The 13,024-nt window shown below is 43.2% G+C and overlaps 1 protein-coding gene and 4 non-coding genes across 5 annotated transcripts; all 5 read left to right on the top strand.

Annotated features, from left to right (window-relative positions):
• Positions 1 to 4,248: 4,248 nt before the first annotated feature.
• RPL23A (ribosomal protein L23a) lies at positions 4,249 to 11,193 on the top strand. The gene is made up of 5 exons (XM_069226198.1): positions 4,249 to 4,404; positions 5,559 to 5,739; positions 6,127 to 6,303; positions 7,126 to 7,195; positions 11,132 to 11,193. The coding sequence occupies exons 1-5, from the start codon at positions 4,380 to 4,382 to the stop codon at positions 11,144 to 11,146; spliced, it is 468 nt and encodes a 155-aa protein (XP_069082299.1). The 5' UTR covers positions 4,249 to 4,379; the 3' UTR covers positions 11,147 to 11,193.
• LOC138286283 (small Cajal body-specific RNA 16) lies at positions 4,978 to 5,152 on the top strand. The gene has a single exon (XR_011201942.1). It is a non-coding gene; the product is annotated as a small Cajal body-specific RNA 16 (non-coding RNA).
• Positions 5,920 to 5,990, top strand: LOC138286265 (small nucleolar RNA Z17). Its single transcript, XR_011201926.1, has one exon. It is a non-coding gene; the product is annotated as a small nucleolar RNA Z17 (small nucleolar RNA).
• On the top strand, positions 6,993 to 7,058 carry LOC138286259 (small nucleolar RNA SNORD42). The gene has a single exon (XR_011201921.1). It is a non-coding gene; the product is annotated as a small nucleolar RNA SNORD42 (small nucleolar RNA).
• Positions 7,320 to 7,385, top strand: LOC138286260 (small nucleolar RNA SNORD42). The gene has a single exon (XR_011201922.1). It is a non-coding gene; the product is annotated as a small nucleolar RNA SNORD42 (small nucleolar RNA).
• Positions 11,194 to 13,024: the final 1,831 nt, after the last annotated feature.

Raw genomic sequence — 13,024 nt, forward strand, 5'->3', positions numbered from 1 at the left:
GGAGGAAGAGGTGAGTTTCTCCTCTAGCCGGGGGCGATTGCACACAAAGAGGCATCGGGGAAAGGAAAGGGTTTTTCTTTCCCCCGATGTCTCTTTGAGCATTCCTGCTGCCCGATCGCATTGTGATTGGGCAGCAGGAATGCCCACTAGACACCAGGGATTTTATTTCTAAGTGTTATTTTTGATTTGTATGTGTCGGGGAGCAGCCTCTTAGGCAAGGGTCGCTCCCCTTTGAGGGGCATATATTTTATGGCCATTTCTGCCCCCTTGGAGGCAGATCGGCCTATTATTTTTATGCTGATCTGGGACAGAAACCACAGGAACGCCAGGGATTTATTTTAATTGTTTATTTCTGTGGGGGGACGCCCCCCTTGGGCAAGGGTCGCCCCCGTAAGGGGGGGATAGAACTCTTGGCCATTTCTGCCCCCTTTGGGGGCAGAAATGGCTATTTTTTTTAGGCCTATTTGCCCCCAAGAGGGGCAGAAGCCACTTAGGCACCAGGGATAGTGGTGTGTGTTTATTTATGGGGGGGGGACCCCTTGGGCAAGGGATGCTCCCCTTAGGGGGGCATATTATTTATGGCCATTTCGGTCTATTATTTTTAGGATGATCTGCCCCCAAGTGGGGCAGAAACCACTGGAATGCCAGGATTTTGTCCTCTTTGTTTATTTCTGGGGGGGCACCCTCTTGGGCAAGGGTCGCCCCCCCAGGGGGACATTAAATTATTGGCCTATTTTTTATACACCTGGGCCACCCACACAAGTGAGGTATCATTTTTATCGGGAGACTTGGGGGAACGCTGGGTGGAAGGAAATTTGTTACTCCTCTCAGGTTCCAGAACTTTCTGTCACCAAAATGTGAGGAAAAGGTGTTTTTTTTGCCAGATTTTGAGGTTTGCAAAGGATTCTGGGTAACAAAACACTGGGGGATCCACGCAAGTCACACCTCCCTGGACTCCCTTGGTGTCTTGTTTTCAGAAATGTTTAGGTTTGGTAGGTTGCCCTATATGGCTGCTGAGCCCACAACCAAAAATGCGGGTGCCCCACCCAAAAAAAACAGTTTTGTATTTGATAATTTTGATGTGTGCAAATAGTGTTTTGGGGCGTTTCCTTTTGCAGGCACTAGGCCTACCCACATAAGTGAGATACCATTTTTATCAGGAGACTTGGGGTACACTGGGTTGAAGGAAATGTGTGGCTCCTCTCAGATTCAAGAACTTTCTGTCACTGAAATGTAAGGAAAAAATGTTTTGTAGCTAAAGTCTGAGGTTTGCAAAGGATTCTGGGTCACAGAACCTGGTGAGAGCCCCATAAGTCACCCCATCTTGGATTCCCCTAGGTGTCTAGTTTTCAAACATGCACAGGTTCGGTAGGTTTCCCTAGGTGCCGGCTGAGCTAGAGGCCAAAATCCATAGCTAGGCACTTTGCTAAAAACAGCTGTTTTCTTTGGGAAAATGTGATGTGTCCACTTTGTGTTTTGGGGCATTTCCTCCCACGGGCATTAGACCTATCCACACAAGTGAGGTACCATTTTTATCAGGAGACTCTGAGGAACACTGGGCGGAAGGAAATTTGTGGCTCCTCTCAGATTCCAGAACTTTCTGTAACTGAAATGTGAGGAAAAGGTGTTTTTTAGCCAGATTTTGAGGTTTGCAAAGGAATCTGGGTAACAGAACCTGACGAGAGCCCCACAAGTCACCCTATCTTGGACTCCCCTAGGTGTCTAGTTTTCAGAAATGCACAGGTTTGGTAGCTTTTCCACAGCTAGGCCCTTTCCAAAAAACATGTTGGTTTTCAATGTAAAAATGTGATGTGTCCATGTTGCATTTCCTGTCGCAGGCATTAGGCCTACCCACGCAAGTGAGGTGCCATTTTCATCGGGAGACTTGGGGGAACACAGAATAGCAGTACAAGTGTTATTGCCCCTTGTCTTTCTCTACAGTTTTTCCTTACAAATGTGAGACAGTGTGTAAAAAAGACGACTATTTGAGAAATGCCCTGTAATTCACATGCTAGTATTGGCACCGTGAAATTCAGAGATGTGCAAATAACCATTGCTTCTCAACACCTTATCTTGCGCCCATTTTGGAACTATTGTTTTTTTTAATACCTATTTTTCACTCTTTATATTTCAGCAAATGATTTGCTTTGTACCTGGTATAGAATAAAACCCCATTGCAAGGTGCAGCTCCTTTATTGGCTCTGGGTACCTAGGGTTCTTGATGAACCTACAAGCCTATAACCAGAAGAGTTCAGCAGACGTAACGAGATATTGCATTCAAAAATCTGACATCGCAGGAAAAAGTTACTGAGTAATACGTGGAGAAAAATGGCTGATTTTTTACCTCAATTTCAATATTTTTTTATTTCAGCTGTTATTTTCTGTAGGAAAACCTTGTAGGATCTACACAAATGACCCCTTGCTGAATTCAGAATGTTATCAATTTTTCAGAACTGTTTAGCTTTCCGGGATCCAGCATTGATTTCACACCCATTTCTGCCAGTAACAGGAAGGAGGCTGAAAGCAGCAAAAAAAAATAGTAAAAATGGGGTATGCCCCAATAAAATGCCAACATTGTGTTGAAAAATGTGGTTTTCTGTTTCAAGTCTGCCTGTTCCTGAAAGCTGGGAAGATGGTGATTTTAGCACTGCAAACCTTTTGCTGATGCAATTTTCAGGGAAAAAAAACACAAGCCGCCTTTTGCAGTCCTTCTTTCCCATTTCTTTTTTTTTAAATAGCTTTTTGCTGTATTTTGGCTAATTTCTTGGTCTCCTCCAGGGGAACCCACAAACTCTGGGTACCTCTAGAATCCCTAGGATGTTGGAAAAAAAGGACGCAAATTTGGCATAGATAGTTTATGTAGACACAAAGTTATGAGGGCTTAAGTGTGAACTGCTCCAAATAGCCAAAAAAGGCTCAGCACAGGAGGGGGAAAAGGCCTGGCAGTGAAGGAATTAATAGAATGGAGAATTCTTGACGCGTAAGCTAGAATTTTTTTTATTCAATTACAAATACTGAACAATCACTCAAGAAAGGAAAAGGGACTAAGCTGCTGTACAGTGAGCAGCAAAGGAAGAACAGAAACTATATGAAGACTGTTCTATATTGTTACCGACAATGCTTGAAATGGAAAAATTAAATGCTTGTTTCTGAGAAGTGCTGGGTTCTCCAATTAAAAGTATTACTTTTTCTTGAGATGTGCCGGTACTCTCCTTCTCAAAATAAACAAGCATTTGCAATGCAACGGGTCTCACGTTTGCTCGTGTTAGAGCTGATAGCGTTGTAAACTCCTAACCCGACTTTTCACTGGTAATGAAACCTATAGCCAAAAGTGCATTAATGTACGTAATCCAAAAAAGCGCAATTAACTGTGTAACAGGGCCGATATTATGTAAAGCGCTCGACTTCTGCCAACCGAGATTGCGCTGGGAAAATAGAGAAAAAGTAGTCCACAAGCCGGACAGAAAACAGCGAGCCTTGCATGTTTTCTGTACTTGGTCGATGCGCTCGAGGAGGGATATCCACCGGAAAAGGCATGACATGTGCATGCCTTCCACTAATTAAATCAAGCACATTCTAACAGACAAGCCCACAAACCAATGACATGACGTGGACAGGGCTCCGAGCCCTTTTTAATTACTAAAGCGTCTCGCTTAGCGTAACGCATGCGCAAGTGCATGCGACGCAGGCTCGACCCTAAAAAGTGCCTCTACGCAGTACCGGGCCATTTAAAGCACTGGTTACCGAGGTTATGATTGTAGAGTTTTGTATCATGTGTTTGTAGTTCTTAACGCATGACTACTGGATAATGTAGTTTGCTAACGGACCACTGTGGTAAAAAAAAAAGGTAAAGTTGAAGCATGAGCTCTTAAAACGAAACACGTAACCTGCAGAACATTCCACACTACCCAAATCTTTTAAATTCTCTCCGTATATGGGAGTCATGCGATTGGAAGTTTTCCGTGAATAATCTTGTCTTGTAGTACTGGTAATTAAACGAAATGTCGACAATCAAACCCAACTTAGCAACATGCGAGGCTTTAAGTGGTATTTTATTCATATCAATGACAGTAGTCCTTGTATAACGTAACTGGTGGTCAAGCAAAGCGCCCCAATACTGTCGGGTCGAGTTTGCTCTATAGAACAGCGCAAGAAAAAGAAAAAAAAAAAGTCAGCCAGGGCTTTATGCCTCCGGATATCCGCTATAGAAGAGTTCGAGAGCGTGCGTTTCAAGCCTCAACGTCAGGACTGTTCGTCCCGCTAATATCCAATTTAGTGATTGGACTAGTGAGACGGGTGTATGCTCTCGCGAGAGTTCTTTGTGAGAGTCCGTGTGATATTAGCTGGGAGACCCCGTGCTTCTCTCTTTCACCCCCAACATGGCACCGAAGGCCAAGAAGGAAGGTAAAAGCTGCGTTCGAGCAAGTGGGCTTTTGGGGGGAATTATTGGGGAAATGCGATCGCTGAAGGGCTTGTTTCTTGGAGAGGCGTGATACTTGGCTTCTAAAGTAAGTGCGGGGTGTTGCGGGCAACGTACAGCCTTTAATTTCGGTTCAACGTTGGGCCGCGTGTATAAGGGTGCACCGGAACGCGCCGAATGTCCTAGATAGCTACTTCAAAATATTTAGCTTCACTGAATTGTTTCGTTACCGGGCATTTTTTTTTATTTCCTCGGGGTGGGGGTGGAAGGAGGAATGTAGGTATGAGGGAAGAGACTGTCTGGAATCATTGGTAGTACTTTATAACCGGGTCTGCGAGGCGCTTCCTGGGACCAGGAGGGCGGATAATTGTGTATCCTCTACAGAGGTTTAATATAATGAAACGTAATACGTGTTACGCTCCCCAGGGACCTGGCCTGTATAAACCTTACGTATTTTTGTTTTTTTGGTTTAATTATTGAACTTGAAGTATAAACGGTTGTATTGTTCTGGCGTGTTTGAGTATGTATTTCGTTTAGCTTTCTGTGATCTGAAGCGCATGGTCGGGGAGGATGGCTCTTGTGTGGCTGGCCTCAGGGTTCAGTTCTATACCAAGCTAGCCAGTCCTGGACCTAGAGAGACCACAGGGCCACCTTCTCAAAGGGGCTCTTGCAGTAACAGGTGTGAACATCTTATAAGCAGTTTGATGATCATGTATGATACTGCAGACACGTGTGAAGGTAAGCTCCACGATGACAAAAAAAAAATGATCTTGTGCATGTTGTTGAAACTCACTGGATGACCTGGAAAAAGTTGTGTGCGTGTTTTGGTTAAGGGGAAATGAGCGCGGATCACCTCCGTATTGTGTCTTTGAGTCTTGCTTGCAGTGTCAAAATGACTAAAACATCGACAAATTAACGTTAAACTAATTGTTGCCGCAAACTGGTTTCTGAACTTGGGTGCATAGCTCATTCGCCTTTACTAAATCTGTTCAACTTTAGTATATCGTTTAGAAGATAGCTCTTATTTCCTACTGCTTTGCAAAATCTAGACTCGTTTTAAATGTTGTGCGACAACCAGTTTTGTTAATTTGTGCCTTCATTTCTGTCGTTTACTTAACTGAGACTGTCTTCTTTTTAGCTGTCCCTGTTAAAACCGAAGCAAAGTCCAAGGCTTTAAAAGCTAAAAAAGCTGTCCTTAAGGGGGTACACAGTCACAAGAAAAAGAAAATTAGGACAGCCCCCACCTTTAGGAGGCCGAAGACCTTGAGGTTAAGGAGGCAACCGAAGTATCCCAGGAAGAGTGCTCCTCGTAGGAACAAGTATGTCATTTTTATTGGGCAGGCCAGTGATTTTGACCTTTCATGAATATTTCTTGGTAGGAATAAAGTTCTCAAATAACAATTATGCTAACCTTTCTGATTTTGTGTTAATTAAAATACACCTTGGTGCACACATCTGTGGATCTTCTAATTGCCCCTTAGCCACGTGTAATATTTTGGGTTGCAAATGATGTTTCATAGCGATCAAAGCCTGAACATTTGTGATTACAGCTTTCTTTTACTGATGCACCCCATCGACTGTTCCTCTATCGCCAATTAGAGGCCTCCGCACTTAAAAAATGTTTTTAAGATCCAAAGTTTAGGTAGAACTGGGTGGTCCGATAACTTACTGAAATATATTTTATTTTGCCCCTGCTGTCATCCCAGACTTGACCATTATGCTATCATCAAGTTCCCACTTACCACGGAGTCTGCCATGAAGAAGATTGAAGATAACAACACGCTGGTCTTCATTGTTGATGTCAAGGCAAACAAGCACCAGATCAAACAGGCTGTGAAGAAGCTGTATGATATTGACGTTGCAAAGGTCAACACATTGATAAGGTATACTTAACTGTAGCAAATGTCTAATAAAATTCTCGTATCCTTGCCCTTAAGGGCATTTATTTTGTTTTTTTACGTGTTTTTTATAAAGGCTTTTGGGGGGAGAGCCTGGGCAGTCGTGATATGCAAAGAAGAGGACGATGAACACAATAGTCTAGAAAACTTTCCTTAACCTGTAGGCGTTCACTGTATTTCTTTATGAGCTCATCGAACCTCCTGACATTTAAGTATGTCGGAATCGTTTGGAGCTAATCGGGTGTATGCATGGGTCGCCATACATGGGTGGTACTTGCATCAAGTAACAACACTTACGTTTTCTGTAGTGCCCCTCCCCTGTGCATCTGATACTATAGTAATACAATCAGACGGGATCAGTAATCATGAGCTTTATTTTTAAGTTACCTTTTTTTTATATACATATTACAAACTGGTGGCTAATACATGATGGAGCGTGTGAGACTGCAGGCGTCTTTCGCATTCGAACCTATTTCTACCTGAATAAGCAGTCGGTTGTTGGCAAACAAATGTAAATTTCAGATTTTTCCAGAATCGAACCATTCACCTGCACACGGAGAGTCTTCTGAGCGCTTAGTGGTCTATGCATATATACATAATTAGACAGCCCAAAAAGTGTGTACGTTCTCCGATCTACTGCTTTACATGTGCAGGGACTCCTTAACTCTACAGTCGTGCAAATGATGGAAAACTTAATTCATTCTGATAGCAATGATATTTCAAAGGAACCACTGATGCACGCAAGAAGGCTCAAAGGAGAAGCTTATGTCTAAGTGCCTGGAAATAACACTTCTTCTTTCATTTCAGGCCTGACGGCGAGAAGAAGGCATATGTGCGTCTAGCTCCAGACTACGATGCACTGGATGTAGCCAACAAGGTAAGTGTCCCGTCTAGATAATGGTCTCGTGTCAGTTTGGATTGTTGCAGTCAAAGGAACCACTGATGCACATTTTAGCAGTACATGGTACGATGTTCTTGACTTTATGTTCTGCTGCCTCCTTGTGCATGTGATGGAAAACAAATTTTGACTGATAGCAGTGATGCAGTCAAAGGAACCACTGATGCACATTTCAGCAGTACAGGGTGCGGTGTTCTTGACTTTATGTTCTGCTGCATGTGACTGTGCCCTCGTAAGTTGCTTATGGATTTTTTATTTTTTTTGGTAGGGAGAGGGGATATGGGTTCCCTTCATTGACTGATAGAGGTGGTGGTGGCGGCGGCTTACTGCACAGTGACAATGTCGTATGGAGCACTGGTCATGAACTGCATTCCAGGGTGCATTTATCTGCCAAGTGCAGTAGGTTGGCTCTCCCCTATCTAGTGGCTGGTTCCGAATAATGTTTCTTTTTCTTTAAGGTAACCTCTCAGTTTCGAGTGTTAAGAAAATTGGTTTTAGTTGCTTTTTTGCAATCAGCAATTCAGTGTGACGGTATGCCTTGACCTGGGTGCCAGGGATGCCCTATTTATGCTCATTGCCCTCATTGTAGGAAGCAGTTGGTGTCCAATGGAGAAACTGGTTCCTTTCCTTCTGGTGACCACTTAACTGAAGTGATACCTGGCAATCCCAGAATGCACAATTCTGCCCGCTTCAACACAACAGAACCACTCTTGGTGTACAGAGCTTCCTATCCCAACCCATACATGGTGGCTACATGGCCCTTGAGAGCTGGTTTTGCAACTGGTTTCCCTTCTGCTGCCCAAGTGGCAGCTTGCCTATCTGAACAATAGGGCAGCCTCTCTCCCACTTGCTCCCTGTTTGCTTTTTAAAATGCAGCTTCAACTTCTGAAGCTAGCATTTTGGGGCACACATCTGTGTGGCTTCCTGCCGGGGATAGATACCATCTCTCTCGTGCAGGCTGCTATTGTAGTCTTTCTCGGAAGTCGTTTGCATGGTCTCCCCAAATTTAGAATCCTAGTGGTAACTTTGTGAAAGTTGCACACCACAACATTTTACTTCAATTTCGACTTGGGTATCAACTCGTTCTTAATGTGAACAGTTGTATGATACCTTGCTGCATTGACTTTAGTGGTCCCAGTCAGAAGCTAGCATGGCTGCTGTGGCTGCCTGCAACCCAGCAGTCGCCAATGGGGCTACTAGCATTTTTCCACAGTAAAAAAAGGTCAGTTACTGCTTTTTACTGTTGGAACTTGTAAACAAGTACTCTAATATTCTTCACCCTGCTTTGAGACAGGCTAGGCTTACCTTAAGGGGCACTTCAAATGGAGAGGTTAGACTTCTTTATTGCTTCAAGTGGCAATGTTGAGTTTGCAGTTTTTAAAGTGGCAGACTTTGAGATGTTTTAACTTTGTCACACTGAGGGCAGCACAACGAGTGTTTAAAGCACTGGGGCAACACTTTAATTTACAGCACCATATATTAGAGACTTACTGTCAGAAGCTGGGTTCTGGTTGCAGTACCCCTCCTACTTTCTGCTTGGTTTTTGATGCAACGTTAACTGAAGTGCACTGGGTTCCTGCTAAACAGGTCTCCTGTGTTCCTTCCCCAGTGCAGTGCAAGCCCCTGATTACTTGATTCCCTAAGTGAACAGGCCCTGTAGCACCTTTGTAAGTCCCTAGTAAGTGGGACCTCTAGGGACTGAGTGTCCCTAAGAGCTGCAGCACCACTGGTGCCACTGAGGGACCCTGAAGCCTGCTAAAACAGATGATCACAACTGACTTGGCACCAACCCTGTCAGTCTGCCTGCTCCACCTGACCCTCACAGCAACTGCCATGTCCTGCCTCCCAGAGAGGAAGCCTTCCTGAGCGTCTGCAGTCTGATTCTGCCGATCCCCCCCACTACGGCCCAATTCTTGGATTGATCAGACTGGACCCCCAGTCTAAGCCTGCATACTTTCTGCAGACCCCCTGCAACTGCGAGGAACCCATGCCATACAACTTGAAGCGTCTGCCTGTCCGTAAACATTTTTTTTGCTCATAACTCAGCCTGTGGTGGTCCTACAAAACACTTTGTCTACATCTCTTGGTCCCCACACCGTGGAAACCCGAAAATCCCCCCCCCCCAAAACATGTTTAAGCTTTCTCGTGGCTAGAACGTTTGTTCTGTAGTTGGGAGACATCCCTTTTTTTTTTTTTTTTTTTTTAGGACTTGTTTGTCAAATCATTGCAGCAGGCCTGCTAGTCCTAAACACCCTCTAGGGACTAAGTATGGTTACACTGCATTACTTCTGTTTTTTTCCAATGGGTTGTGTCCTCTAGGGCAGTGGTTCCCAACTTGTGGTCCAGGGTCCCCTGGGGGTCCGCGAGAGCCTAGAAACTTAAAAATATTAAATATTGACAAATTAGTTCCCCAGCTTCCAGTAATGACTCAGGTGGGGGTCCCCGGATTCCCATGATTCAGTGGGGGTCCACAGAAATTAAAAGGTTGGGAACCACTGCTCTAGGGGCTAACAATATGGTTGCATGATCATGTTTCAGCACAAATATTTCCGTTTAATGCCAAAAGTTTATTTCTGATAAAGGTTTATATGATTTGCTATGTTTTAATAATTTCTCCTTGTTACAAATATGACCATGATTCAGGCCAGCGTTTAACGTCCTTACTAAACTGACTGTTTAAACACTCTTTATGTTTGGGTGGCCCTTCAAGTTTTTTTTTTTTTCTCCTCTGTGGCGGTTTTGTGTCTTTTTGGGGAGTTGCAACTCCGGCGGGGTATTGAAAGTGGTATTCTATTGGAATTAGCATGGCAGATTTAAATTAGGAAGCGAAATTGCAAAATTTTTCATTTTTTGCTGCACAAACTTGATACAGCCTCCAGGTAACAATGACACGCCTGTGTCCTTGGGAGTGAGGAGACAGAGCATCCTAATGTTTGTACCTTTTAAAGAACATCCTTTTTGGACGCAGGTTAGCGCAAACTTTGCAGAGATTACAAATCAGTGAGTACTTTGTAGCAACTTTTTTTTTTTTTGTTAGCTTTTAGTCCAGCATTTACCCCCTCTACCCATGCAGCCTCTTCAGATGGCTTGCAGCTCCCTGGAGTCAGTACCAATGCACAGTCTACAGCAAGAGTCGTCACACCTTTGCTTGAGACGCCAAACGCACCTCTGAAGAAAAGTTGCTTGCAAACATCTGAGCCCAACATGCTGCGACTAGTTTTTCTTAATAATCCATTCTGTTTTTTATTATAGAATTGGGATACCAATATTTTGCCTCTCTGGTCTATGTACAAGGTCCCGAATGACTGTCTGACCAGTTTTTCTAGATCCTTTCCTGAGTCCCCGATTACAACATTACTGAGTGGAATTGACCGTTATTGGTTACATCTTCTACAAGAGGTGGTGTGGGTGCTTTCTATCTCGCAAAGAATGATCTGCACTCAAGAAGATTTTCCTCATAGTAAATGAGCTGTGTTATTTTGAAGTTAGTGTAAAAAATTAGACTACACCAGCATTCTTGGTTTACGAAATGGTTGATTTTTGGTAAATGTGTACCTTAAAAAATTTTTTGGAAGAGATTAACATGTCGCAATCATCTTATGTGGCCATTATAATTACAACGCTTCAATGTATATTGCACTTTCTCTTCCTCATTCATCCATCTTTAGTAATTATGTCCTTTACGTGGGTGCCCAGGAAGTGCAATACTTTAGACTTGATCACAGTTGCCCTGTTTGAAAGTGAGCCTGACTGTAGTATAAGCTAGTTAATGCCCCTCTCCGCCTGCCCTCAACAACGTAATACTTTATCATGGCTTTGCCTCTGTCACAGCGGTAGCAAGTAGATTTTCTTTGCTCTTGTTAAATTGGCTAACAGTGTAACAAATGCTGACCTTGCGTTTTTTGTTTCTTTCAGATTGGCATCATCTAAGCCTGCTCTGTAAACGCCGGTACTGTTGAATAAAATAAAAAAAAATACACATTTGTTTGATTCAATTTATTTTGGTGTCTGCATGGATAATGGCAAGATGTTTAATATACACAATGGTTATTTTTTTTATTTTTATTTTTGCAGCCAGAGTATCTTATTTCTGCTAGCATGGTGGTTAACTGCACGCACAATCATGCCTAGTGTGTTGACTGGTTTTCTGGTTTACTGTCTTGGTTGGCTTGAACAATTAGCATAGTTCATGGATGTGCTGTTGCCTAGGAGGAATAGTTCATAAGGTGTCGAAGTGGCTGGTGGGCGACTCACTCTGGGTATGAGTGGTGGGAGACGTGAGCGGGCAGGATAAACAAAACATATTGTATGGTTCATGGTTGATTATTGACGTTTTGTGATATTCAAGGGCTGGGGTGTTTTATTGATCTAAATCCTATGGGCTGTACGATGTAGCAGTGCCTCCTGATCTTGGTGTTCTTTACTGTGTGCGATCCACATGGATCGCGGAGGTGCTGTATTTGAAACCTAAATATATGTGCTTAGTCTTCGATCAGAAAATGTCAAGTTCTTTGTGACCGGGTGCCTTACTCTGCACTCTGAACTGCACGTACATCTGAGAAGAAATATTCAGGCTAATTTGAAAATGGCTAGAAGAACTACTAAAAGAAGCAATAGAATTAGTACCAAAACACCAGAAAGGAACAGGAGTTTACTCTCTGTACTTTCTCATACCCAAAAAAGACAAAACTCTGAGACCTATATTAGATCTCCGAACATTAAATACCTACATCAAATCAGATCACTTTCACATGGTGACATTACAAGACGTAATTCCACTACTCAAACAACAAGACTATGACAACACTAGACCTAAAGGATGCATATTTCCATATACCGATACATCCTTCACACAGAAAGTACTTAAGGTTTGTATTCCAGGGGATACATTACCAATTCAAGGTGTTGCCATTCGGAATAACTGCGCCAAGAGTTTTTACAAAGTGCCTGGCAGTCGTAGCTGCACATATCAGAAGGCAGCAAATACATGTGTTCCCGTACCTAGACGATTGGTTAATCAAAACCAACACGCAAAAAGTGTTCACAACACACATTACGTCATAGAAACCCTACACAAACTAGGTTTCACAATCAATTACTCAGTCACACCTTCTGCCGTGTCAAACACAGCAATACCTAGGAGCAACAATCAACACAGTAAAAGGAATTGCCACTCCAAGTCCACAAAGAGTCCAAACATTCCAAAATGTCATACAAGCCATGTATCCAAACCAAAAGATACAGGTCAAATTAGTAATGAAACTCCTAGGCATGATGTCCTCATGCATAGCCATTGTCCCAAACGCAAGGTTGCACATGCGGCCCTTACAACAGTGCCTAGCATCACAGTGGTCACAGGCACAGGGTCAACTTCTAGATCTGGTGTTGATAGACCGCCAAACATACATCTCGCTTCAATGGTGGAACAGTATAAATTTAAACCAAGGGCGGCCTTTTCAAGACCCAGTGCCACAATACGTAATAACGACAGATGCATCCATGACAGGGTGGGCAGCACACCTCAATCAGCACAGCATCCAAGGACAATGGGAAATTCAGCAAAAACAGTTTCATATAAACCACTTAGAACTGTTAGCGGTATTTCTAGCTCTGAAAGCATTTCAACCCATAATAACCCACAAATACACTCTTGTCAAAACAGACAACATGACAACAATGTATTACCTAAACAAACAGGAAGGAACACACTTGACACAGTTGTGTGTGTCTCCTAACACAAAAAATATGGCATTGGGTGATTCACAACCACATTCGCCTAATAGCACAATTTATTCCAGGGATTCAGAA

The sequence above is a fragment of the Pleurodeles waltl genome, chromosome 3_1, assembly GCF_031143425.1.
Source record: "Pleurodeles waltl isolate 20211129_DDA chromosome 3_1, aPleWal1.hap1.20221129, whole genome shotgun sequence".
Taxonomy (NCBI): Eukaryota; Metazoa; Chordata; class Amphibia; order Caudata; family Salamandridae; genus Pleurodeles; species Pleurodeles waltl.